General features: G+C 42.0%; 2 protein-coding genes across 5 annotated transcripts; both read left to right on the top strand.

Annotated features, from left to right (window-relative positions):
* On the top strand, positions 1–15,592 carry LOC112218797. Of its 4 annotated transcripts, none has more exons than XM_024379958.2 (15): positions 1–152; positions 506–570; positions 3,223–3,307; positions 3,459–3,489; positions 3,630–3,681; positions 3,796–3,898; positions 4,031–4,050; positions 4,212–4,314; positions 5,050–5,070; positions 10,472–10,496; positions 10,615–10,699; positions 10,936–11,027; positions 13,072–13,126; positions 13,249–13,337; positions 15,506–15,592. In XM_024379958.2, the coding sequence occupies exons 3-15, from the start codon at positions 3,224–3,226 to the stop codon at positions 15,508–15,510; spliced, it is 765 nt and encodes a 254-aa protein (XP_024235726.1). In that variant the 5' UTR covers positions 1–152; positions 506–570; position 3,223; the 3' UTR covers positions 15,511–15,592. The 4 variants fall into 4 exon arrangements, with proteins under 4 accessions (XP_024235726.1, XP_024235724.1, XP_024235723.1 ...); XM_024379956.1 differs by lacking the exon at positions 15,506–15,592 and adding an exon at positions 13,690–13,966 and having other exon boundaries at positions 33–152; positions 5,053–5,070; XM_024379955.2 differs by lacking the exon at positions 15,506–15,592 and adding an exon at positions 13,690–13,966 and having other exon boundaries at positions 34–152.
* Positions 15,537–26,816, top strand: LOC121840078 (eukaryotic translation initiation factor 5B-like). The gene is made up of 4 exons (XM_042301682.1): positions 15,537–15,658; positions 22,894–23,182; positions 26,144–26,177; positions 26,490–26,816. The coding sequence occupies exons 1-4, from the start codon at positions 15,537–15,539 to the stop codon at positions 26,810–26,812; spliced, it is 768 nt and encodes a 255-aa protein (XP_042157616.1). The 3' UTR covers positions 26,813–26,816.
* Positions 26,817–26,819: the final 3 nt, after the last annotated feature.

Raw genomic sequence — 26,819 nt, 5'->3', positions numbered from 1 at the left:
CCTACCACTGGGTACTGCAAGGACACCTTTTTTTAGCTAACTGCCAAGATAATCTTTCAGGAAATGTGCCGCTCCATGACGGGGGCACACAAAAACATACAAAGAGAGAAATTACAGGGTAAAAGGTTGGAGCACCGGTATTTCAAAAGAGGGTGAGAAAGTATAGAATATGTTTGATTGTGATTTTGTTTTTATTGTATAGTGTGTAATTTGTACTATATCTTGCTATCTATGATTTACATACAGTATTTTGTCATAAGTACCCGCCAAATGACTCCACTCACAGTGACCCTTCATTCCTCAGTGAGCCCTGATTTTATTCATGCAAGTCAAACAACTACATTTATTTAAACAGCTTAAATTTCTACAGAGAATCTTGTCAGTTTGGGCCTGAGGCTTTGGGGTTCATGTACGGCCTGAGGTTTTTATTGCTAATCTCAGCAAAGTAGTGCCGTCCTTCAGGTCCATAATCCCTTTAGCAGCGCCTCTCTCCATCCTAATCCAGACAGAACACTGCTGTCCATCCTGGGCTCCCTCAGGTATGCAGCTGCACCACCACTGAACATACAGGTAAGATATATTCATACTAACTCTTCACCTAATATTTCTGAATGGATTTACTAATGGGTTTATTTTCACATTTTCTGCTGAGATGTCAGTGTTGTGGTGTGCTGATCTTGTAAACTGAAATTGTGATGCTTATGTGTAAATATTTTACAGGTATATGTTATTATTTAAGAGTAGTTATAGTGGTGTTGTGCAAATTTATAATACTTGCAAATAGTTGAGAAAATGCAAGTTTGGAATAGTTCGTTTTGATGATGTTTGCGAGGTTGTTGGTTACAGAGTAGTTTGTACAGACCACTGCTAGCACTATTGTCAGCAGGATAAAATCCTCTGCTTTTGCATAGCGTGTTTAGGCTGCACCAGTGGAGCGTGTTTTTGTGACTTTATAGTATAGTAATTTACTGGTGCCTGCTTCAATGCAAAGAAATCAAAGCTATGATTGAGCTATGATCCTCAGATTAGGCCAAAAATCAGGTGGCAATGGATAATCTTTGAAGATTGAGAAATTTAGTTAGAAATTAGCCTGGGATTAAATGGCCAGCATGCACAGGTTCTCTACAGGTATACTAGTGTGGCAGAGTGTAGGTTTCGTAGGTGCAACATTAATTCACTTGACCTGTACATGGGATGACATGTTTCAGAATAAATTGTTGTTGAATTGAATTATATTCATTATAATATATGGTTGTTTTAGAGAAAAACAAAAGGCAGAAGAAACACACCGGGATAATGATGTTTTCTGCATGTTCTCTCACTGTTGATTAAATATGTTTTCTTGCTCTTGTTCCCATCTTCTGTTCTGTGTTAACTTGCTTGTCCTCTAAAGCAGCTTATTAGTGGTGTGGTGTTGAACGTTATGCCCTGCAACATGCTATTCTATTTAAACATCTCTTTAACAGTCAAAGTCAGGTTTGGCCTAACAAGGTGGCTGGTTGATTTCCGTAAAAATATTAAAGTAGCTGTGCTGTATTGATCACAGGCTCAAGCACTGGCAACTATTATCTTGAAGCAGCATGTGGAGAGTGTTTATTGACAACATAATTGCTGCCAGCAAGAGCCAAAGTCAAAGCTCCCCACAAGATCTGACATGACATTGTAAGTCAGCGGTCGGCAACAGGCAAGTTTTTAGTAATATACACTATACACATCGACGGGGCTGCAGTGGAGCAGGTTGAGAGCTTCAAGTTCCTTGGTGTCCACATCACAAACATACTAACATGGTCCAAACACACCATGACAGTCGTGAAAAGGGCACAACAAAACCTTTTCCCCCTCAGGAGACTGAAAAGATTTAGCATGGGTCCTGAGATCCTCAAAGGGTTCTACAGCTGCACCATCGAGAGCATACTGACTGGTTGCATTACTGCCTGTTATGGCAACTGCTCGGCCTCCGACCGCAAGGCACTACAGAAGGTATTGCGAACAGCCGAGTACATCACTGGGGCCAAGCTTCCTGCCATCCAGGACCTCTATACCAGGCGGTGTCAGAGGAAGGCCCTAAAAATTGTCAAACACTCCAGCCACCCTAGTCATAGACTGTTCTCTCTGCTACCACACAGCAAGTGGTACCGGAGTGCGAAGTCTAGGTCCAAGAGGGTTCTAAACAGCTTCTTACTCCCAAGCCATAAGACTCCTGAACATCTAGTCAAATGGCTGCCCAGGCTATTTGCATTGCCCCCCTCCCCTCTCCACACAATGTTTGAGTCAATTGGAGCTGCACATGTGGATGTATTTCAAGGCTTACCTTCAAACTCAGTACCTATTTGCTTGACATCGTGGGAAAATCAAAATAAATCAGCCAAGACCTCAGAAAAATTTATTGTGGACTTCCACAAGTCTGGTTCATCCTTGGGAGCAATTTCCAAACGCCTGAAGGTACCACGTTCATCTGTGCAAACAATAGTAGGCAAGTATAAACACCATGGGACCACGCAGCCGTCAAACCGCTCAGGAAGGAGACGCGTTCTGTCTCCTAGAGATTAATGTACTTTGGTGCGAAAAGTGCAAGTCAATCACAGAACAACAGCAAAGGACATTGTGAAGATGCTGGAGGAACTGAAAAAGTGTGTGTGAGAAAGGAGGCCTACAAACCTGATTCAGTTACACCAGCTCTGTCAGGAGGAATGGGACAAAATTCACCCAACTTATTGTGGGAAGCTTGTGGAATGCTACCCAAAACATTTGACCCAAGTTAAACAATTTAAAGGCAATCCTACCAAATACTAATTGAGTGTATGTAAACTTCTGACCCACTGGGAATGTGATGAAAGAAATAAAAGCTGAAATAAATCTTTCTCTCTACTATTATTCTGACATTTCACATTCTAAAAATAAAGTGGTGATCCTAACTGACCTAAAACAGGGAATTTTTACTTGGATTAAATGTCAGGAATTGTGAAGAACTGAGTTTAAATGTATTTGGCTAAGGTGTATGTAAACTTCCAACTTCAACTGTATGTGATCGTGACTATTATAATCATTATGGTCTCTGGATTGACTAGATTAACCTTCAATAGTTTTATGTTCCATTATAGCTTATCTGACATTCTGACTTTGTCTGACCTCAAGGTACCATAGTAACATCTGGTTTATTCATATTATGGAATGCTCGCAGGTGTTACTGAGCTGTTGTCCTGGTCTTTGCCTTTGTCTCAGGATGTTTCACTGGGTGGTGAAGGTGGTTCCTCAGCCCCCTGACGCCCCTGGTTCTCTGGGAGAGGAGACGGCCAATCCCGCACCAGTAAGACCACACTAATTATGCCTGCTCACATATCAACTCACATGTATATCTGAAAAACTCTCATGATATTACCAAAGATATGTTTTTTTCTTTATGACTTTTGTCCTTTTCACATTACCTGATTGTCTCTCTTAATCGTTCTCTCCCAAAGAGAAACGTGTCTAAAGATGAAGTGAAAAAAGGTAATGCTCCTGTTCTACAAACGTTGTATCGTAGCTTTGTAACACCATGAAAGAACTGTGAATAAGTGTGTTTTATAATTGCTTATGCAATTTGTTGATCCTCTACTTCACTTCTGTTTTATGTAAATGCTTCTCAACAGTCAAGGCACAACCAGCCAAACAGAAGGAAGATGATATTTCTGAGGACAACAGGTATGTGTGTTAAATTGGACCTGTGAGCTGGTTGGTCTGCTTGCATACAGTATTCAACCAATGATGATGATGAAAGTGATGATTTTATTGATGTAATTTCTCTCTCTCTCTCAGTATTCAGAGTGGAGTGATGACCTGGCTCTCCAATGGATTCACAAGTGCTCTTCCTCAACCAGCAGGCACACCTAACCTCAGCAGATCCAACTCTGTATCCAGGGTGAGTGGCAGACAACACTACCTGTATCAACCAGCCTGTGATGTCATCAGTGGAATGTTTTTTGTTGCTGTATAAAGGGTTAATGTGTGACTCTTTCATTCTCTCCCTCCACTTTCTGCTTCAATCCATCAGTCACTGCAGGAGGATGAAAGGTATGAAGGGAGGACTTTATCAAAGTGTTGAATTAGTTTATTCTGTATAATTTTTTTCTTGAAGTAATATACAAGTTATGTTGAAATGTGGAAATATAACAAACAAAAAGAAAGACGTTTGATAGTTCTATAAATTGACTGAAGAGTCCTCTTTCCAACAGGAATGGGGTGATTAAGTGGATTGCAGATGGACTGAGTAAAGTGGTACCCCAGCCAGATGAAAAGTACAGAGAGGATATTCGAGAGGAGGAGGATGAAACAGAGGTGAGGTGACACCATCATGTCATGGTAGCTTTGTTTTCAGGAGAGCACGTGGTGCTCAATGAGTTAAAATACTTTGTTCTTAAAAAGAGATTATAAAAATCATGTTTTTCAGGTTGCATCAAGGCTTTAAAAGTGCTTCAGTTGCATTAAAACATGATTACTACATTAATGCTATATTAAACCCTTACCTCCCCATGATAACTGAATATTCTCACTTAAAATCCTTTTGTAAAATAATTCTGCTCCCTGCTTGATGACTAACCGGAGATGGTCTATAATGTTAGAACAGACTTTTGAATAACTAGCTTAATCAAAGAAAATTGTTCACAGGGCTTTCAGAGATCTACAAATGAGAGAGGTTTATAAACAAATAGTCTGTGATAATATCAAGGGTGTTAAGACACTATAGATTTCATCTCATCATTATCTCATCAGTAACGTTTAATGACTTTTTTATAGTATGCCAACTGTTAGTTTTAAAAGCATTGAACCCCTTAAAAAGCATTGAGTGGTTATGGCTTACCAGTCTCTCCCCAGGTCCGCCTACTGTAGTTTGAATTGTATTCTAGTTCAGCTTTTGGAAATCAGCAGGGTGGTGCTGATTAGACAAAAAAAGTCCAGTTAAAGAAAGTCCAGTTGTCTAACAAGAATTCCATTGTGCTGGAGTTTCATTTTCTAATACCGGAAATTCATCTTTTCCCCTTTATGTTCCTCTATCTGCTTAAAACACATGAGGAGTATATCGCAGAGCCATGTGTAAGTACAGCTAGGTAATGGGCTGTATCTGGGCCGGACACCCACCCACCCCCTTAGTGGTCTGAGTAGTCTTACAAACACCTTCAATAAATCCAGAATAGTATTTGCTCTAAAGCTTCACATTTCATCAACCACTTATTTTAATGAAAGGATAGAAATCAAGGACAAATTATATCAATGATTGATGAAATGTACTCTTTATCTTACAGACGTGCAATACACAGAGTATACCAAACATTAGAAACCGCCACTAATCTCTCTGACATCAATGCAAATGTAATTGAAAATCTCATCAAACACTTCATGACAGCCCATGAGCTCAAATTGTGCAACATTTCTATAGGCTATGCAATCGCGTGAGAAAACATAGTTTTGATGGCCTCTGTTAAAAAGAGGAGGACTAACCTGTACCCCCGCACATTGACTTGGTGCCGGTGCTTTTGGCTAGATCTACTATATTTATTTCTCAACTTTCCTAATATTAACTTCTTGATGCACCCATCCCGTTAGCGGGATCATTTTCGTCAACATCCGCTGAATTGCAGAGCGCCCAATTCAAATTAAATTACTAAAAATATTTAATTTTCATGAAATAAAAAGTGCAATATAGCAAAACACAGCTTAGCTTGTTGTTAATCCACCTGGCATATCAGATTTCAAAAAAGCTTTTCGGCGAAAGCATACCAAGCGTTTATGTAAGGACATCTCTCTCAGCAGACAAAACATTACAAACAGCTAGCAGCAAAGTAGATTGGTCACGAAAGTCAGAAAAGCAATAAAATGAATCGCTTACCTTTGATGATCTTCGGATGTTTGCACTCATGAGACTCCCAGTTACACAATAAATGTTCCTTTTGTTCCATGAAGATTATTTTTATATCCAAAATACCTCCATTTGGTTGGCGCGTTTTGTTCAGAAATCCACAGGCTCAAGCGGCCACGACGGGGCAGACGAAAATTCCAAATAATATCCGCAAAGTTCGTAGAAACATGTCAAACCTTTTTTATAATCAATCCTCAGGTTGTTTTTACAATATATAATCGATAATATTTCAACCGGACCTTAGCTTTTTCAACAGGATTGAGAGAGAAAATGTCTGCTCCACTCTGTTGGCGCATGCAAAACGCTGCTGGCACCCAGCCATCCACTGATGCGATGTGATCTTTCTCGCTCATTTTTCTCAATAAAAGTCTGAAACTATTGAGTTTTACGTTTGGGGAAGATCATTTTCCCCATAAAAATGCACCTTTATAATAGAGCATTACTTGCGTAATCATATTTGCCGTCACTTTCGAGAACAGTGTTTGATTGCATTTTGGAACATTTGCGCTTATATCCCACTGCAATGTGTGCATTTCTGCACTTATAATGTGAAAAAATAGCCTAATAGTTTATCAACATTTTAAGCTGTTTGGGAGTATGTTTGGAATATTTATTTATTGCACAGAAGGACAAGTTGACCAATAGAATAGGTCAACTTTTGTATTATTAGGGATAGTAGATTGACATAGGCTTGTGCTTTTGCTGATCGTTAGGCCTACTCATCTTGTTGGCTGACTAAAAGTAGCTAAATGTGGACAGTTCTAACAGTGCGTCCCCGATGTGTCTGTCTTCATTCACTTGTAGCCTTGTTCTTAGCTGAAATGTCTGTGAGTAGGACCCGATCACATGACGGGCATTGGCTACATCTGAGAGAGCCATGTAAGTGAGAAGTGCTTCAGGGCACCGCAGCTGGGAAGTGGGAATTAAGATTAGCCTATTATATTCAGCTAAAGGGCACAATGGCCACTTTGGCCGCAAAAGGCATGGATTTCTTTTGGGGGCCTTATGGCCACACAAGGGGAATGCCGCTGGGAAATTGGAGGTCTGGTGAGATTATTTATCAAGTGCTTGTCAAATTGTGAATGAGAGACTGATGAAGTGTGTGCATCTTGCAACTGTTTTCAAATCATCATTAGAGTACCATCATGCAGCCTTAGAATGTAGTAAAAATCTAAACATATAGACCAACGTTTGTATCACAACTAAATTAAGCATATAGGACCAGTTTCTTTGTTAACCTGTCACGGATCCCACGGTACTGCTGCTCATTCCGTTCACCAGCTCCGGAGATCTACTTCACCGGCTTTCTAGGCGTCACTGAACTGGATTCACTACCACAGACTGTCTTGTCTTATTATGCACACCTGGTTCCCATTCCCCCTGATTAGTAGGGTATATATGTGCACTCTGTTCCTCATTGTCCTTGTCGGTTATTGTTACCATGTCCGTTGGTCCTGAGAGTACCTGTGCTGTTGTATCGGCTTCCATGCTACGTGCTATTGTGCACTTGTTTTACGGGCCTCGTCCTGTGTATTATTTAGAGGTTTACACCTCTGTATTTTGTTTGGGTGGAGTAAATAAAAAACCCTATTACGTATTCCTGCACCTGTCTCCAATCATTAGACAACGTGACATAATCGCTCAACACAGAATAGTCGCATCTGCTTCCTTTTGAAATCGTTTGGGGAAAATATCCTTTCTATTTTACAGTGGGGCAAAAAAGTATTTAGTCAGCCACCAATTGTGCAAGTTATCCCACTTAAAAAGATGAGGCCTGTAATTTTCATCATAGGTACACTTCAACTATGAGACAAAATTAGAAAAAAATCCAGAAAATCACATTGTAGGATTTTTAATGAATTTATTTGCAAATTATGGTGGAAAATAAGTATTTGGTCACCTACAAACAAGCAAGATTTCTGGCTCTCACAGACCTGTAACTTCTTCTTTAAGAGGCTCCTCTGTCCTCCACTCGTTACCTGTATTAATGGCACCTGTTTGAACTTGTTATCAGTATAAAAGACACCTGTCCACAACCTCAAACAGTCACACTCCAAACTCCACTATGGCCAAGACCAAAGAGCTGTCAAAGGACACCAGAAACAAAAGGCTGGGAAGACTGAATCTGCAATAGGTAAGCAGCTTGGTTTGAAGAAATCAACTGTGGGAGCAATTATTAGGAAATGGAAGACGTACAAGACCACTGATAATCTCCCTCGATCTGGGGCTCCACGCAAGATCTCACCCCGTGGGGTCAAAATGATCACAAGAACGGTGAGCAAAAATCCCAGAACCACACGGGGGGACGTAGCGAATGACCTGCAGAGAGCTGGGACCAAAGTAACAAAGCCTACCATCAGTAACACACTACGCCGCCAGGGACTCAAATCCTGCAGTGCCAGACGTGTCCCCCTGCTTAAGCCTGTACATGTCCAGGCCTGTCTGAAGTTTGCTAGAGAGCATTTGGATGATCCAGAAGAAGATTGGGAGAATGTCATATGGTCAGATGAAACCAAAATATAACTTTTTGGTAAAAACTCAACTCGTCGTCTTTGGAGGACAAAGAATGCTGAGTTGCATCCAAAGAACACCATACCTACTGTGAAGCATGGGGGTGGAAACATCATGCTTTGGGGCTGTTTTTCTGCAAAGGGATCAGGATGACTGATCCGTGTAAAGGAAAGAATGAATGGGGCCATGTATCGTGAGATTTTGAGTGAAAACCTTCCATCAGCAAGGGCGTTGAAGATGAAACGTGGCTGGGTCTTTCAGCATGACAATGATCCCAAACACACCGCCCGGGCAACGAAGGAGTGGCTTCGTAAGAAGCATTTCAAGGTCCTGGAGTGGCCTAGCCAGTCTCCAGATCTCAACCCCATAGAAAAATTTTGGAGGGAGTTGAAAGTCCGTGTTGTCCAGCAACAGCCCCAAAACATCACTGCTCTAGAGGAGATCTGCATAGAGGAATGGGCCAAAATACCAGCAACAGTGTGTGAAAACCTTGTGAAGACTTACAGAAAACGTTTGACCTCTGTCATTGCCAACAAAGGGTATATAACAAAGTATTAGGGTAAACTTTTGTTATTGACCAAATACTTATTTTCCACTATAATTTGCAAATTGTAAATTCATTAAAAATCCTACAATGTGATTTTCTGGATTTTTTTTCTCATTTTGTCTGTCATAGTTGAAGTGTACCTATGATGAAAATTACAGGCCTCTCTCATCTTTTTAAGTGGGAGAACTTGCACAATTGGTGGCTGATTAAATACTTTTTTGCCCCACTGTATATGTTCAATTGTATTCTTCATACTATAAAATAATTTAAAAGAATGCCACGGAATTCTAAACAAATCTTGTCTGCTAAATGAACTAGTGTAGCCTACAGCCATATGGCACAGCCATATCAGGGCCTAACATAAGGACAACTCAGAGTATGCTATTCTGTTCTTCTGAAATAGATTACATTTTCTTCATATCATGTTTCTTTAGACCTGTCTAAAATAAATAATGGATTTATTGTGAAGGTGTAGGCTATACTAAATGGATTTATTACACTTTTTAAAATGTAGATGTTCCAAAAGTCTGCATTGGTGGCTTGTAGGCTATGTGTGGAAGCCAGGAGATGCCAAACGTCTTTATGCTAATTAACGGTCAATTACTGTGAGACCGGCAGTTACTTGCTTGACGATCACCGGCTGTCAAAATTTCATGACCGCCACAGCCCTAGTTGCACCCCATCCTTTTGCCATCAGAACAGCCTCAATTCTACGGGGCATGGACTCTACAAGGTGTCGAAAGCATTTCACAGGGATGCTGGCCCATGTTGACTCCAATGCTTCCCCCAGTTGTCAAGTTGGCTGGATGTCCTTTCGGCGGTGGACCATTTTTTATACACACGGGAAACTGTTGAGCGTGTGAACCCAGCAGCGTTGCAGTTCTTGACACAAACCGGTGCGCCTGGCACCTACTACCATACCCTGTTCAAAGACACTTAAATCTTTTGTCTTGCCCCTTCACCCTCTGAATGGCACACATACACAATCCATGTCTCAATTGTCTCAAGGCTTAAAATCCTTCTTTAACCTCTCGCCTCCCCTTCATCTACACTGTGTGAAATGGCTTTAAGCTTAACAAGTGACATCAATAAGGGATCATAGCTTTCACCTGGATTGACCTGGTTAGTCATATCATGGAAAGAACAGGTGTTCTCAATGTTTTGTATACTCAGTGTACATTTGATGATTTGGGTTTGAGTTTTTTTGAATGAAAACTTTAACAGCATTGCTTTGACAGATATAGATACAGTTCAAATTGTAAATTGTTTAACAATTTATATAAATAGATTCATAATTCCTTTAAAACAGCACACTTTCATAACCAAATAGCCCATTTAAAAATAAATGTATAATTGGACAGCAGATGAGCATTTTAAACTATTGTAATGTAATAACATAAAATGATCAAAACAACTATATGGTAAATATTTAATATACCCATTGTAAAAAACAAAAGTTTGTGATGCTGAGTTATTCACATTATGTTGCTGTAAACCAAATGCTGACTTCTCTTTTTCAGGTTTATAACATGAAAGATGTGCCGGGTATGTGTTTAAATTTGTCACACAGCAATCCCATTTGTGTGTACCGGTATGTCACAAATGTTATAACTGCTTTGACTCACTATTGATGTGGTCACTGATTGGTCTATTTTCTTTCTAGATGCAGAGCCCCTCCCACATATACCTGTGGTGGAGATGTTTTCAGAATATGAGGAAGAGGATCAGATACCACAGTTCCCCCCCAAGTGAGTCACACAGAGACACGCCTCCCCCCACTGTACAGCCCCCTCCCACTCTTCTGCCACCTGAACAGACACATATACACAGCCAAATTCAACTTCAGTAACTTCACTTTCACCCCATCACGGCCGACAAAATGTATCATAATCCTAATCCCCCCCCTCTCTCTACCCCTTGGCTTCTACCCCTCATCTCTTTATTCCTCTCTGTCTGTTTTCTTCCCATCTGCCTTGCATTGCAGTGTGGTTAACTGGATTAAGAATGCTATTCCTCAGCCTGTGATGCTCCCTGCAGGCTACATAGAGGCCCTAAGTAAGGCCCAACAGGCCCAGGGTAAGAGGTCATCTCTTGACAAAGGTAGAAGCAGAGTTTAAACGTTTGAGGCCAGTTACCTCAACATAGATTAAGCCTAGTCCTGGAGTATGAAACCTACTCAATGGAGGATTTCAATTGAAATAACTTGCCAAATCAAAATAGTCAAATCAAAATCAAATCCAATTGTATTAGTCACATGTGCCGAATACAACAGGCTTACTTACGAGCCCCTAACCGACAGTGCAGTTTCAGAAAATATGAATAAGAGATAATAGTAACAAGTAATTAAAGAGTAGCAGTAAAAAATATCAATATATACAGGGTGCCGATACAGAGTCAATGTACGGGGGCACCGGTTAGTTGAGGTAGCATGTAGGTAGAGTTAATTAAAGTGGACTATGCATTGATGACAACAGAGAGTGGCAGTGGTGTGTGTGTGGGGGGGGGCGGCAAATGCGAATAGTCTGGGTAGCCATTTGACTAGATGTTCAGGAGTCTTATGGCATGGGGGGTAAAAGCTGTTAAGAAGCCTCTTGGACCTAGACTTCACACTCCGGTACTGCTTGCCGTGTGGTAGCAGAAAGAACAGTCTATGACTAGAGTGGCTAGAGTCTTTGACACTTTTTAGGGCCTTCCTCTGACACCGCCCTGGTATAGTGGTCCTGGATGGCAGAAAGCTTGGTCCCAGTGATGTACTGGGCCGTTCGCATTAACCTCTGTAGTGTCTTGCGGTCGGAGGCCAAACAGTTGCCATACCAGGCAGTAATGCAACCAGTCAGGATGCTCTCGATGGTGCAGCTATAGAACCTTTTGAGGATCTGAGGACCCATGCCAAATAGGTTTTGTCGTGCCCACTTCACGACTGTCATGGTGTGCTTAGACCATGTTAGTTTGTTGGTGATGTGGACACCAAGGAACTTGAAGCTCTCAACCTGCTCCACTGCAGCCCCGTCAATGAGAATGGGGGCGTGCTCGGTCCTCTTTTTCCTGTAGTCCACAATCATCTCCTTTGTCTTGATCACATTGAGGAAGAGGTTGTTGTCCTGGCACCACACAGCCAGGTCTTTGACCTGCTCCCTATAGGCTGTCTCGTCGTTGTTGGTGATCAGGCCTACCACTGTTGTGTCATCGGCAAATGCAATGATGGTGTTTGAGTCGTGCCTGGCCGTGCAGTCATGAGTGAAGAGGGAGTACAGGAGGGGGCTGAGCAGCTTGACGGATGTTTTGTTACCTACCCTTACCACCTGGGGGCGGCCCGTCAGGAAGTCCAGGATCCAGTTGCAGAGGGAGGTGTTTAGTCCCATGGTCCTTAGCTTAGTGATGAGCTTTGAGGACACTTGAACGCTGAGCTGTAGTCAATGAATAGCATTCTCACATAGGGGTTCCTTTTATCCAGGTGGGAAAGGGAAATGTGGAGTGCAATAGAGACTGCATCATCTGTGGATCTATTGGGGCGGTATGAAAATTGGAGTGGGTCTAGGGTTTCTGGGATGAGGGTGTTGATGTGAGCCATGACCAGCCTTTCAAAGCACTTCATGGCTACAGACGTGAGTGCTACGGCTAGTCATTTACGCAGGTTACCTTAGTGTTCTTGGGCACAGGCACTATGGTGGTCTGCTTAAAATGTTGGTATTACAGACTCAGACAGGGGGAGGTTGAAAATGTCAGTGAAGACACTTGCTAATTGGTCAGCGCATGCTCGCAGTACACATCCTGGTAATCCATCTGGCCCTGTGGCCTTGTGAATGTTGACCTGTATAAAGGTCTTACTCACATCGGCTGCGGAGAGCGTGATCACACAATCTTCCGCTACGGTTAGTGCTCTCATGCATGTTTCAGTTTTATTTGCCTCGAAGCGAGCATAGAAGTAATTTAGCTTGTCCGGTAGGCTCGTGTCCCTGGGCAGCTCTCGGCTGTGCTTCATTTGTAGTCTGTAATGGTTTGCAGGCCCTGTCCCGGGCTTGTCTTAATCTGTGTCCAAGAAACCTGCACCCAATAATACAAATCTACTAGCTATGCGTGTATGCTAATGTTGTACACCTGTCTTCTCCTTTTCTCTCAGTTCTCTCACCATCTCCGGAGTCCCTCAAAGGAGATGAGGACTCACAGAACTCAAAGTAAATTTAACCCACAGACGGCACTATGCTACAGCCGTTAGAATGTAGGCTCAGCTGTATGTCTGTATGTTTCTGTGTTCCCTTTGGCCCGTTAGTAAGGTGTTTCTCTATGTGTCCCACAGTGTCGTGGGCTGGTTCGTGACGGGCCTCGGCCTCAAGATGCCACAGCCTGTCACGAGATCCAGAGATGATGTTGAAGTTATGCCGAATGGTACGTGACATTTATTTTTGTTTGTTTTTCACATTTTCTCTTCCTCTTACCTTCAAACCGAGGCCTCATTCTCAGTTGAAAATACAAGCAGATCTAAAATCACACAATGCCCTCACTACAGAGTCAGTTAGACACAGTTAGACCCGTCAGCAATTTTTACAATTTCAGGTTAATTGAGATGTTATGCCATGCAGTTAGTGTAGGCGTGGGACCTACTATTTCTCTTTTATTTTGTACTATTTCTTATATATTCCATAAAGTGTTGCAGTCACAGAAGAGACTGTAACCCTCTCCTTCTGTTGGTCTGGTTTAGAGACACCCTAACTCAGTCCATCTTCTCCTTCTGTTTCAGGGGGGGTGGGAGTGCTGAGATCCCCTTAAACAAAAGGAGAAAGAAGACTGAGGAACCGTGAGAGAGACTGAGACTGAGAGCAAAGAGATAGAGGCAGAAAAACAGACTTACCGACATAGATGATTGTCGACATTTATACAGCTCCACTGAGCAACCTGGCAGCTGTGAGACATCGCTTAAAAAATATGTTTAATTTACCTTACTCTTTATGGAATGCAGATATTTTTGTTTGATTTTAATTGTGTATAGTCAATGTATTAAAATGAACTGTTTGTCAGTTAATGTCAGTTGTTCAACTCTTGTCGATATGTAGCAAGAAATGGGTCTTGTCTTCATTGTAGTAATCTTTGAAGTAATTTGGATGCATTAAGAGATCAAGTATATTAGAAAATACATACAGACACATAGAGCTATGAGGCAACATTGTGACTCATAGTTTTTGTACATGAAATATACCATATTAAACTACTTTTTTGAAGGTAAAGATTATTGCTGCCCTAAAAAGCTAACACAAAAACCACTTAATCATATTGTACATGTTTTCCCTCGTGACCTATTCTTATCGCCTTGAACTACGAATGTGGCCTAAAGTTGTAATTATGTTTATTTTGATCTGATAGATTTTTTTTGGTATGAAATCCACAAAAGAGGATTTGACAAACCGAGTCAAGGGAGTCAAGTTATTACAAATAAGTTCATAAATTATGACATCATGCCTAAAAAGTATCCCTGACAGTATAATAACGTGTTGTGTAATATTATAAAAATAATATAAAGATGGCCTCCCGGGTGGCGCAGTGGTCTAGGGCACTGCATAACAGTGCCAGCTGTGCCACCAGAGACTCGGCTTTCGACCTTCGTCTCTCCTGAGCCCGTACGGGAGTTGTAGCAATGAGACAAGATAGTAACTACTAACAATTGGATACCACAAAAAATTGGGGAGAAAAGGGGGTAAAAAAAAGTTATAAATAAATAATAATAATAATAAAGATATCATCTGAAATATTTTGTTGTGTTAAGAGATGATGATATTAAATTCTTGCAAAACATTTAAGCATATTGCTTATAATTGAAAAATAAAATATATATGGCCATGTCATATTTTAATATATGGCCATGTCATATTTTAATTGTTGATTTAAAAGATTTTCCTCTCAAATCAAATGCTACACATCAAACGCAATTGATTGTTCACATTACCATGTTGATTCTGGGTGTCTTATCAGTTGTAACAGTCCAGACACAGACAGTGACGTATTGTATGACTGCTTGTCCCAAAGTCTCTAAAAGACCCAAAGTAGTGGACCTGGTCCTGGAGGAAGTAGTAGAAGCAGACATGAAGGATCTGGAGGTGTCAACACAGATGGCTCTGGCACAGCTGGCACAGCAAAAACAGCCATTGAAACCAGATGAGCCTGAACCGAATCTTCCAAATGTGCCAGAGTCAACAACCCCATCGCTGGAGGTTGCTGAGATCCCGACAGGCAGGTGGACACCCTTCATAGAGAGCATCAAGAGAGAGGCTGAAGGCATAGCTATGGCTACCATGGAGGAACGATAAGCAAGGAGTCAGACAAGATCAAATATCTCAAAGTAATTTATGTAGAATATCACAGCAGTCTACACACAGTCACTATTTTACACATTGTCTGGTTATGGTGATCCAACAGAAGTTGCATATCTTCTCATTGGGTTAACCAGATTTCTTCCCCCTTCAGTCTAAAGGAGTAAGTTAAATGAGAAATAAAGTTGTCTAAATAAAGTTAGCTTAATATGACATACTAGTAATATCCCAGCAATGTGCAAATCTCTGCAGGATGACCCAGGGCTGCGTGGATTTGGTGCGAATGGCGGAGGAGGTGGCCAGACACACAGCTGAGACGGCCATCAGGCAGATGCAAGATACCCAATCAATCAAACTGTCCATTCAAAGCCAGGAAGCCATTCTGGAGGAAGACAAAGACTCAGAGTAAGTTTTCACTCAGGCTTAACATCCTCAGAGTCCCCTGCCTACTCCAGAACAAATGCATAGGCTATCTCCAACCACCTGCCCTACACTTGTATAGCATTTTAAATGTAACATTTATTGGGGTCATGGTTTAAGAGACAACTGGCCATAAACGTGTGAAGTCCCTCCCCTCCTACACATGCCTGTACATGTGTGGGAGGGGAGGTAAGGCTGTCTCATCCCTGTCATGCCCTGAACAGGTTACACATCAAATCAAATCAAAGTTCATTTGTCACGTGCGCCAAATACAACAGGTGTAAACCTTACAGTGAAATGCTTACTTACAGGCTCTAACCAATAGTGCGAAAAAGGTATGTGTGTGTGTGTGTGTGGCTAAGTAAAGAAATAAAACAACAGTAAAAAGACATTTGAAAATAAGAGTAGCAAGGCTATATACAGACACCGGTTAGTCAGGCTTATTGAGGTAGTATGTACATGTAGATATGGTTAATGTGACCATGCATATATAATGAACAGAGAGTAGCAGTAGCGTGAAAAGAGGGGTTAGCGGGTGGTGGGACACAATGCAAATAGTCCGGGTAGCCATTTGATTACCTGTTCAGGAGTCTTATGGCTTGGGGGTAAAAACTGTCGAGAAGCCTTTTTGTCCTAGACTTGGCACTCCGGTACCGCATGCCATGCGGTAATAGAGAGAACAGTCTATGACAATTTTTAGGGCCTTCCTCTGACACCGCCTGGTGTAGAGGTTCTGGATGGCAGGCAGCTTTGCCCCAGTGATGTACTGGGCCGTACGCACTACCCTCTGAAGTGCCTTGCGGTCGGAGGTCGAGCAATTGCCTACCAGGCAGTGATGTAACCAGTCAGGATGCTCTCGATGTTGCAGCTGTAGAACCTTTTGAGGATCCGAGGACCCATGCCAAGTCTTTTTAGTTTCCTGAGGGGGAATAGGCTTTGTCGTGCCCTCTTCACGACCCGGTGACATGTTCCGACGCATGATCTTAGATAGCTAGCGTCGCCATGACATCGTCTAGAAGTGTGACTGGGGATTTCTATTGGAGAAGCAGTTTCTGCCTATCTTTACTGTACTGTCTTTGATTTTATCCTCATGAGCATAGCTACGGGAAGTAAGGGTGCTGCAGCACCCCCTGATAAATCACCCAAAAAATTATAATAATATAAAAATATATTTTTTGGGGGGTGTATGTTTTTTGCCAAATTAGTGCACTAGGCCTATATTACTCCTGTATGAGCAGAGAAAAATGTTTGTCACCAGCTCAGGCTGCGTCAAGATGTCCACTATCATCCCCTGCCAAAGAAAAGGGAAGTAACTGAATTGAATGACTACTGACCCATAGCACTAAATTCCGTCATCATGAAGTGCTTTGAAATGCTATTCAAAGACATCACTTCCTCCCTTCCCTACACACTTAACCCTCCAATTCGCCTACCGCTCTCTAAGCTCACCACAAAGCTTACAGCCCTGGGACTGAACTCCTCAGCACAGGCTGCCCCCAGGGGGTGAAGGTAGACAACATTACCTCCTCCACACTGATCCTCAACATGGAGGCTCCACAAGGGTGCGTCCTCAGTTGCCTCATGTATACCCATGACTGTGCGGCCTCACATAGTTCCAACTACATCATCAAGTTCCCTGACGACACGACAATAGTAGGCCTGATACAATGGCGCCAGAGGGGATCACTGCCATTTTACGGGCTGCTAACCAACTGTGCTATTTTGTATTTTTTTTGCATTGTTTGTAACTTATTTTGTCATTAATATTGCTGCTACCGTCTCTTATGACCAAAAAGAGCTTCTGGATATCAGAACAGCGATTACACACCTCGAACTGGCAACTATTTTTTCTTTAATGAGTCCGAAATGAAGGATATACTGCTTCTCCGAGACCATGCCCAAATCTCCATCATTCATGTGAAGAAAAGACAGAAATACAGGGGGCAGAGATCGGGGTGCCTTGTGAGAATATGTTGGCGAGTGGGCAACCTGCCTCTACCATCTGTTCTACTGGAAAATAAAAAGGATGATTTCCGCTCAAGACTATCCTACCAATGGGACATTAATTGTAATATCTTATGTTTCGACGACTTTGATAATATTCAGCTGGCTGGGTTTTCTGTACATTGGCAGAACAGTACAGCTACGTCTGGTAACATGAGGGGTGCGGCTGTGTGTCTATTTGTCAATAACAGCTGGTGCGCGAGGTATTAAGGTAATGCTTTCCTGAGGTAGAGTTCCTCATGATAAACTGTAAACCACACTATCTACCAAAGAGTTTTCATCTATAGTTTTTGTAGCCACAAACCGATGCCTGCACTAACACTGCACTCAACAAGCTGTATAAGGCCATAAGCAAACAAGAAAATGCTCATCCAGAAGCAGCGCTCCTAGTGGCCGAGGACTTTAATGCAGGCAAACTTAAATCCGTTTGACCTCATTTCTACCAGCATGCCACATGTGCAACCAGAGGGAAAGAAACTCTAGGCCACCTTTACTCCACACACAGAGACGCATACAAAGCTCTGCCTCACCATCCATTTGGCAAATCTGACCATAATTATATCCTCCTGATTCCTGCTTACAAGAAAAAACTTAAGCAGGAAGGACCAGTGACTTGCTCAATACGGAAGTGGTCATATGACGCGGATGCTACGGTACAGGACTGTTTTGTTAGCACAGATTGGAATATATTCAGGTATTCATCCAATTGCATTGAGGAGTATACCACCTCAGTCACCGGCTTCATTAATAAGTGCATCGACGACATCGTCCCCACAGTGACTGTACGTACATATCCCATCCAGAAGCCATGGATTACAGGCAACATCTGCACCGAGCTAAAGGCTAGAGTTGCCACTTTCAAGGAGCGGGACACTAATGTGGACGCTTATAAGCATTCCTGCTATGCCTTCCGACGAACCATCAAACAGGCAAAGCGTCAATACAGGACTAAGATTGAATCCTCCTCCACCGGCTCTGACGCTCGCCGGATGTGGCAGGGCTTGCAAACTATTACGGACGACAAAGGGAAAACCAGCCGCGAGCTGCCCAGTGACACAGGCCTACCAGATGAGCTAAACGCCGGAGAGGGAGTATAAGTGACACACGCTCTCCATAGACGATGTGAGTAAGACCTTTAAACAGGTCAACATTCACAAGGCTGCGGGGCCAGACGGATTACCAAGTCTGTAATGCCTACATGTTTTAAGCAGACCACCTGTACTCCTGTTCACTGCGTGGCCAAGCACGACTCCAACACCATCATTAAGTTTGCTGACGACACAAAAATGGTAGGCCTGATCGCAGGTCACACGGACTATTGATAACCCCCCCTTTGTTTTTAAACTGCTGTGACTCGCTGTTTATTATCAATGCATAGTCCATTTCCCCCTGCCTACATGTACAAATTACCTTGACTAACCTGTACCACCTGCACATTCACCTGCACATTGATACCAGTACCTCCTGTATATAGCCTCGGTATTGTTATTTTATTGTGTTATTTATTTATTTTTTTACTTGAGTTTATTAGGTAAATATTTTCTTAACTTGATTTCTTGAACTGCATTGTTGGTTAAGGGCTTGTAGGTAAGTATTTGGAGCATGTGACAAATAACATTTGATTTGATTACCAAAAACAATGAGACAGCCTACAGGGATGAGGTAGGAATGCTGACTTTGTGGTGTCAGGTAAACAACCTCTCCCTCAAAGTCAGCAAATCAAAGGAGCTGATTGTAGACTTCAGGAGGAATCAGGCTGGGCACGCCCCCATCCTCATCAACATGGCTGATGTAGAGATGGTCAAAAACTTCAAGTTCCTTGGCGTACACATTTCCGAGGAGCTGAAATGGTTAAATCACAAGGACACAGATGTGAAGAAGGCACAACAGTGACTCTTTAACCACAGGAGGCTGAAGAAATGTGGATAGCCACCACTACTCCTAACCCCCTACTCACCCACCTCTTCCTGCTGCTCCCCGATGGACATTTAAATGTTTCTCCCCCCCCTTCTCAACGTACAATTACCCTGCCTACACCCTAATGGACATGTATATGTATCATTGTCACAGTTGTAAATATGTATATATTATCATAGTTGTTTTGTTGTTTCATTCACACCTACACTGTTGGAGCTCGGAGCGTAAGTATTTCACTGTACACTGCAACTACATCAACGAACCTGTGCATGTGACAAAATACACATCTAATCAAAACATTTGATGTAATCATAACCACGACATTGCTTCCCCTGGCAACCGCTGGTCCCCTCTCGACGGTTGCGTAGTAACTGAGCGGGTTTCCTGTTTTTCGATTCGAAGCGGGTGAAGGGTGTCTAAGGTTTGGGCTCGAGCGAATTCATTGAGAGGTAGACGATTCTCTCTCTATTTCAAAACTTTAAAACACATCAAAACGTTCGTTGACTTGACAACAGATTCGTTAATGTCGCAGAGATGAGTCTTGGGAGGTAAACTATTACCAAATGCACTCGAAATCTCTTGAGTGTTCAAGTGAGTAGCCTCAAGCCTGCCTTGTCCATATTGCAAGCGAATTGTTTTTGACCATGCGTAGTCTATCAGATGTAACACCTTGAATACACCCGCTGCTAACTGTTTACTGGCAACAAACTAAATGTCTGAAAAATATATTTTGTTTATGTTTAACTTTACACTTATTTCTTCTATTGAATTTTCTTGATTGGCTACTAAACTGGTAGCTACGGTTGATTAGATAATGCATGGTATTAGTAAGATTGGCAAGTGACATGTTGTTCTACCTATGGCGATTATAGGGGGGGAGGCATTGGGAGCAACATTTTGCTGTGACCATTGTTCTAAATTAAACAATTTCATTGGAAGCACTGGTGCTCCCAACTTTAAAAAGTTAGGAGCACCACATGAAATGTAGGAGGATCTGAAAATACGATTTCATTTTTGTTGTTTGAGTAGTACACCACATCAGTCACTGGCTTCATCAATAAGTGCATCGATGACGTCGTCCCCACAGTGACTGTACGTACATATCACAACTAGAAGTCATGGATACAGGCAGCATCCGCATTGAACTAAAGGGTAGAGATGCCGCTTTGAAGGAGCGGAACTCTAACCCGGAAGCCTATAAGAAATCCCACTATGCCCTCTGACAAATCATCAAACAGGCAAAGCGTCAATACAGGACTAAAATTTAATAATACTACACCGCATTACACTGTACACTGTCTCTTTAAAAAGTATTGCGATGACAACATGCAAGAGATCTGTCATTCATGCTGTGTTCACATCCTAGTCAGAACTAGGAACTCGGAAATGTCTGACTTGCTAACTGGTTAAAATCAGCATGTGTATAGAGCCCCACAGTGGAGGCGTCATAATATCCATAAAACCCAGCAGTCAAACAGGGAAATGGTTCCAATAGTTTTTCCACCATTCATTTTCGTCATAGGGGATTAAATAAGGGCTGTGTTTCGTGTAGGCTGAAGCTGGTGTGATGTTTTGATAACCATGTAAATCTCTCTTGGATAAGGTGACTTTTATCAATATATTCGGCTCCATTTACACCCAGATTCATTTTTTGGGGGTAAATACAGGCAAATATATTGATGAAAGTCACGTTGTCCTAGAGAGATTTACACGGTTATCACAACGTCATGCCAGGGTAAGCCTACTGTGCACAGCTCTTATTTTAAGTGTTTCTAAAATCCCCTATGGTAAAAATGGTGGAAAACGATTGGAAGCACTTCCCTGTTTGACCGCTAGGTTATATGGGTATTATGACTCATAATGTGGTACTCTATAACTACAACCAGTTAGCAAGTCTGAGTTTCTTAGTTCCGACTAGGATGTGAACGCAGCATCATGCATTGCTATGAGTATTGATCTAATTTCTATGCCCCAAATGTTTGGATATACTGGTAAAGTTAACAGGCTGTTAGCTAGCTAGCCAATGAGGTAACATGACTGAGTAGTTTTAGAACAACCCACAACATGGCGATCCGTTCGTCACTAGTTACCACAGTCTCAAATTACTAAACCTTGCCCATTTATTTTCTTAAAAATCGGATTTTAACCTAACTTTAACTGTAACCACACTGTTAACCTTACGCCTAACCTTAAAGCTGCAATATGTAACTTTTTGGGTGACTCGACCAAATTCACATAGAAATGTGAGTTATAGATATGTCATTCTCACTGAAAGAAAATCAAAGTTATTTCTATTATGGCAGACCAAGGGGTTGGGTCAAAACGTTTACACAGATCAGACACGGACAGAGTAGGATTAGCTCAGTTCCAAAGGTGTTTATTAAAATAATAATCTAAAAGAAATAGTCTCCCCCAAGAGACCCTCTCCGGGATACCGTCCTGTGGGGATTAAAACTAAACTCCCTCCTGTTACCTCTGGTACTGTCCCCAACTATATGTCAGTCCTTTCCTCCCCTGTGTGCTGCCCTTCTGGCAGCTTTATGGGACTTGTATAGCTGGTGAGGAATCAGCCCTTGATTACTCAACAATCCCCAATCAGCCCCAATTAGTCCTGTCCGGAGATCCCGTCGAGACCTGGCACGTCCAGTAGATGGAACCATCGCCTCGTGATGTGTACTCTTGTCTGCCATCAGGCCTCGACGAGTCTCCCCCTGGTGGCTGACCTGCTGTACGCCACAATTTTGCTTCCCATGCTTAAGTTCCGTTTTTGCGTCCTTCCCTTTCGGTTTTGTATACCAGCTTCAAACAGCTGAAAGTACAATATTTTTGATTATGGACAATATATTTTACAATGGTTTAGATGGTACAATGATTCTCTACACATACTTGCTTGTTTTGTCATATAAACTGAAATTAGGAAAACTATTACAATTTCAGCGACCAGGAAATTCCGGAGCGATTTCTGCTAAGGGCATCTTTCAATGAAGACCAAAAAGCAAATTTTTGTTTTCTGTTTTCATGAATTTTTATGATATAGACCATTTTTATTTTGTGGCTGTGGTAACTAATGACAACCCGGCGATCTGCTATAGGAAGATAAAAAATGTTCTGTAGGAAATATATAGGTCAGATCTTTTGACCTGGTTGGGCTAGAAGAAATCCGTTTTCGCTGTAATAATGGGGTAACCATGACGCTATCGAATCACTTTTTTTTCCCATGCTGTGTTCATTTTTATTTGTTCATATCACTGTATGCACATTTCTTTGATGGGGCCCCTAACTGCACCTGTACTATACAGTAGGTGCCAGGTGTGTCCTGCTGAGGAGGACCCAGTGGAGGCAGCAGAGAGTACCCCTCAGACAGAGCCCAGAGAGGCTGCATCACCCGACATTGAACCAGAACCCCAGGAGGAGCCAGAGCCCCAGAGAGCCTCTCCATCCCCTCATTCAAGCCCAGAGCCAGAGCGATTCAAGACAGTAGAGCCTGAACCTAAACTAAAGGCCCAGGGCGCCAAAGTAGCACCTGAACCGGTGACCCAACAACCACAGAAAGCAGAGTACTGCAACAAACCTAACACCACTACCAAGGTAATGTCAAAGCCATGGTTTTCGTCATAACGCATATGGAAAAGAATCATGAAATTAAAATAATAATCTTGTATGGCAGAAGTAGATTATTTGTACAAAAATCTAGTAAGAATCAGGTAAGATACAAATAATGATTTGTACATGTATCTTCTATATCAACATTGAAATGGTGTATGTTTGGCTTTGTATGACAAACACAATCGAATACATGAGTGGCCACTTTCCTACATGGACATTGTATGACATATATGTGACAAAATACATGAGTCTACATCATCTATGACTCTTATAAAACAAAAACATGACAATTACCGTAAGAAAAATACAATATTAATGCTGGGCTCCTACTGGACAGTTGATATACTGTATCTACAGCTATGCCTTTGGTCAACTATCTAGGATTTTGGACATTGTATGACATATATGTGACAAAATACATGAGTCTACATCATCTATGACTATTATAAAACAAAAACATGACAATTACCGTAAGAAAAATACAATATTAATGCTGGGCTCCTACTGGACAGTTGATATACTGTATCTACAGCTATGCCTTTGGTCAACTATCTAGGATTTTAACCAAGCCCAGCTTATCTTTGATATTTGTCACTGATTACTACCAATGTGCTATCGTGAGAATGATTGTTGAGCGATCTCAACTTAATACCTAAATAGAGTCACTGCTGCTATCAAAAATATATTCTTCTTCCTTCTCCAGTCTTCCTCCTGTCCTCCCTCTCCTCCTCCTGTCCTTCCCACTTCCACCTCTTCTCCTCTTTCTGCTTTCCCCCCTTCCTGCTACTCGCGGCAGACTTTGCTTCTTTGTTCAATAAGTGTGACTTTGCGTGCGTTAATGGCGTCAGACAGTTATATGCAAGTGCTTTGAAATGTGTATGTCTCATGTATATGAGACCTTAGAAGGCTTAGCTTACATGTCTCTTGTATGTTTTGGGGGCGGCAGGTAGCCTAGCGGTTAAGAGCATTGGGCCAGTAACTGAAAGGTCGCTGGTTCGAATCCCCAAGGTGGGAAAATCTCAGCCTTCACAGTTTTTATATAGTACATGTAACATTTCTGTTATTTCTAAATGTTACCCACCCACATACAGTTGAAGTCAGAAGTTTACATACACTTAGTTCGGAATCATTAAAACTCGTTTTTCAACCACTTCACAAATTTCTTGTTAACAAACTATAGTTTTGGCAAGACGGTTAAGACATCTACTTTGTGCATGACACAAGTCATTTTTCCAACAATTGTTTACAGACAGATTATTTCACTTATAATTCACTCTATCACAAATCCATTGGGTAAGACGTTTACATACACTAAGTTGACTGCCTTTAAACAGCTTGGGAAATTCCAGAAAATTATGCAATGGCTTTAGAAGCTTCTGGTAGGCTAATTGACATAATGAGTCAATTAGAGGTGTACCTGTGGATATATTTCAAGGCCTACCTTCAAACTCAGTGCCTCTTTGCTTGACATCATGGGGAAATCAAACAAAATCAGCCAAGACCTCAGAAAAACAATTCTAGATCTCCACAAGTCTGGTTCAACCTTGGGAGCAATTTCCTAGGTACCACGTTCATATGTACAAACAATAGTATGCAAGTATAAACACCATGGGACCACACAGCCGTCATACCGCTCAGGAAGGAGACGCGTTCTGTCACCTAGAGATGAACGTACTTCGGTACGTAAAGTGCAAATCAATCCCAGAACAACAGCAAAGGATCTTGTGAAGATGCTGGAGGAAACTGGTACAAAAGTATCTATATCCACAGTAAAAACGGGTCCTATATCGACATAACCTGAAAGGCCGCTCAGCAAGGAAGAAGCCACTGCTCCAAAACCTCCATAAAAAAGCCAGACTACAGTTTGCAACTGCACATGGGGACAAAGATTGTACTTTTTGGAGAAATGTCCTCTGGTCTGATGAAACAGAACTAGAACTGTTTGACCAGAATGACCATCGTTATGTTTAGAGGAAAAATGGGAAAGGCTTGCAAGCTGAAGAATACCATCCCAACCGGGAAGCACGGGGGTGGCAGCATCATGTTTGGGGGTGCTTTGCGGTAGGAGGGACTGGTGCACTTCAAAATAGATGGCATCATAAGAATGGAAAATTCTGTGTACATATTGAAGCAACATCTAAAGACATCAGTTAGGAAGTTAAAGCTTGGTCGCAAATGGGTTTTCCAAATGGACAATGACCCCGATCATACTTACAAAGTTGTGGCAAAATGGCTTAAGGACAACAAAGTCAAGGTAATGGAGTGGCCATCACAAAGCCCTGACCTCAATCCCATAGACAATTTGTGGGCAGAACTGAAAAGCGTGTGCAAGCAAGGAGGCCTACAAACCCGACCCAGTTACACCAGCTCTGTCAGGAGGAATTATTGTGGGAAGCTTGTGGAAGGCTACCCAAAACATTTGACCCAAGTTAAACCATTTAAAGGCAATGCTACCAAATACTGTGTATGTAAACTTCTGACCCACTGGGAATGTAATGAAAGAAATAAAAGCTGAAATAAGTAATTCTCTCCTATTCTGACATTTCACATTCTTAAAATAAAGTGAGGATCCTGACTGACCTAAGACAGGGAATTTTTACTAGGATTAAATGTCAGGAATTGTGAAAAACTGAGTTTAAATTTATTTGGCTAAGGTGTATGTAAACTTCCGACTTCAACTGTAAGTCAGATATTACAAGAATATTCTATGAATGTTCTATTTGTATTCGCTGCCAAATTCATTACTTACAAGTTCCAGGTAGAACATAGAACAATTGTGTTAGGTTCTTCGATATCTTTTCCATATGGGAAGACTCAACATTTATCTGTCTCTCTTGAGGCTTGTGCAGCTGTGGTACCTACCTGTCACTAAATGCTATTCCCTGCTGTTGTTCTGTCACTCATGGCTGTTCCTGTTCCTCTGCTGCTTCTATGGCTCTGCAGGAGGAGTGGAAGACTGTAGAGGAGGGCGACTGTGGTATTAAGTATTTGCTCATTATAATACAACTGTTTTTATGTTTGAAATGAGAATATTGTAATCACATTTGAATGCATATCTTCTATCTTGGTTTGTAAGTCCCATGATGGACCTGGCCAATCTTTTCTCTTCAGAGAATGCAGTGACCACAACGTGTGTGTGCCTGAATTTTGCTTGGGTGCGTGCATTCATGCTTTCTCACAGTGCTATCTGGTGACAGACAATGTGACTGAAGAAGCTCACGTCAGAGTGTTCATTTGGATGAGTGTTGTCTTGTGCTGCCTGACTGACGGTGCTGTGCTCTCCTCCCAGTCCCTGCCAGCTGCGATGCAGTAAAGAGCTGTCTCATGCGTATCCCTCACGCGCCTGTGTGCCTCAACAGCTTCAATAACCTGCTGAAAGAGTACATCACCGCTCCTAAACTTCCCCCCATGCCCCAGCTCCCCACCAACCTCTCCCAGTTCACCTCCCAGGTCACCCAGCTAATGCCCTCTCTCCCCCCAGAACTCTCCCAAGAGTTCTTCCAGTACTCTCGGCCATTCACCCAAATGTCCCAGCGTGTCTCTCAACTGCCCCAACAGATCTCTCAACTGCCCCAACAGATGTCCCAGCTGCCCCACCAGCTCCAAGTTTAAATACCTC

Source organism: Oncorhynchus tshawytscha, linkage group LG19 (assembly GCF_018296145.1).
Source record: "Oncorhynchus tshawytscha isolate Ot180627B linkage group LG19, Otsh_v2.0, whole genome shotgun sequence".
NCBI lineage: Eukaryota > Metazoa > Chordata > Actinopteri > Salmoniformes > Salmonidae > Oncorhynchus > Oncorhynchus tshawytscha.
The sequence above is the reverse complement of the archived record's forward strand: the minus strand, read 5'-3'. Positions and strand labels throughout refer to the sequence as shown.

Excerpts from the sequence above, each read along its gene's own strand:
- LOC112218797 (XM_024379955.2), top strand. The coding sequence starts at position 3,224 with ATGTTTCACTGGGTGGTGAAGGTGGTTCCTCAGCCCCCTGACGCCCCT. Across the intron at positions 3,490-3,629 it reads TAAAGATGAAGTGAAAAAAG|TCAAGGCACAACCAGCCAAA; the intron begins GTAATGCTCCTG and ends GCTTCTCAACAG. Across the intron at positions 4,315-5,049 it reads AGGAGGAGGATGAAACAGAG|GAGTATATCGCAGAGCCATG; the intron begins GTGAGGTGACAC and ends AAAACACATGAG.
- LOC121840078 (XM_042301682.1), top strand. The coding sequence starts at position 15,537 with ATGGCGGAGGAGGTGGCCAGACACACAGCTGAGACGGCCATCAGGCAG. Across the intron at positions 23,183-26,143 it reads AACCTAACACCACTACCAAG|GAGGAGTGGAAGACTGTAGA; the intron begins GTAATGTCAAAG and ends ATGGCTCTGCAG. Across the intron at positions 26,178-26,489 it reads TGTAGAGGAGGGCGACTGTG|TCCCTGCCAGCTGCGATGCA; the intron begins GTATTAAGTATT and ends CTCTCCTCCCAG.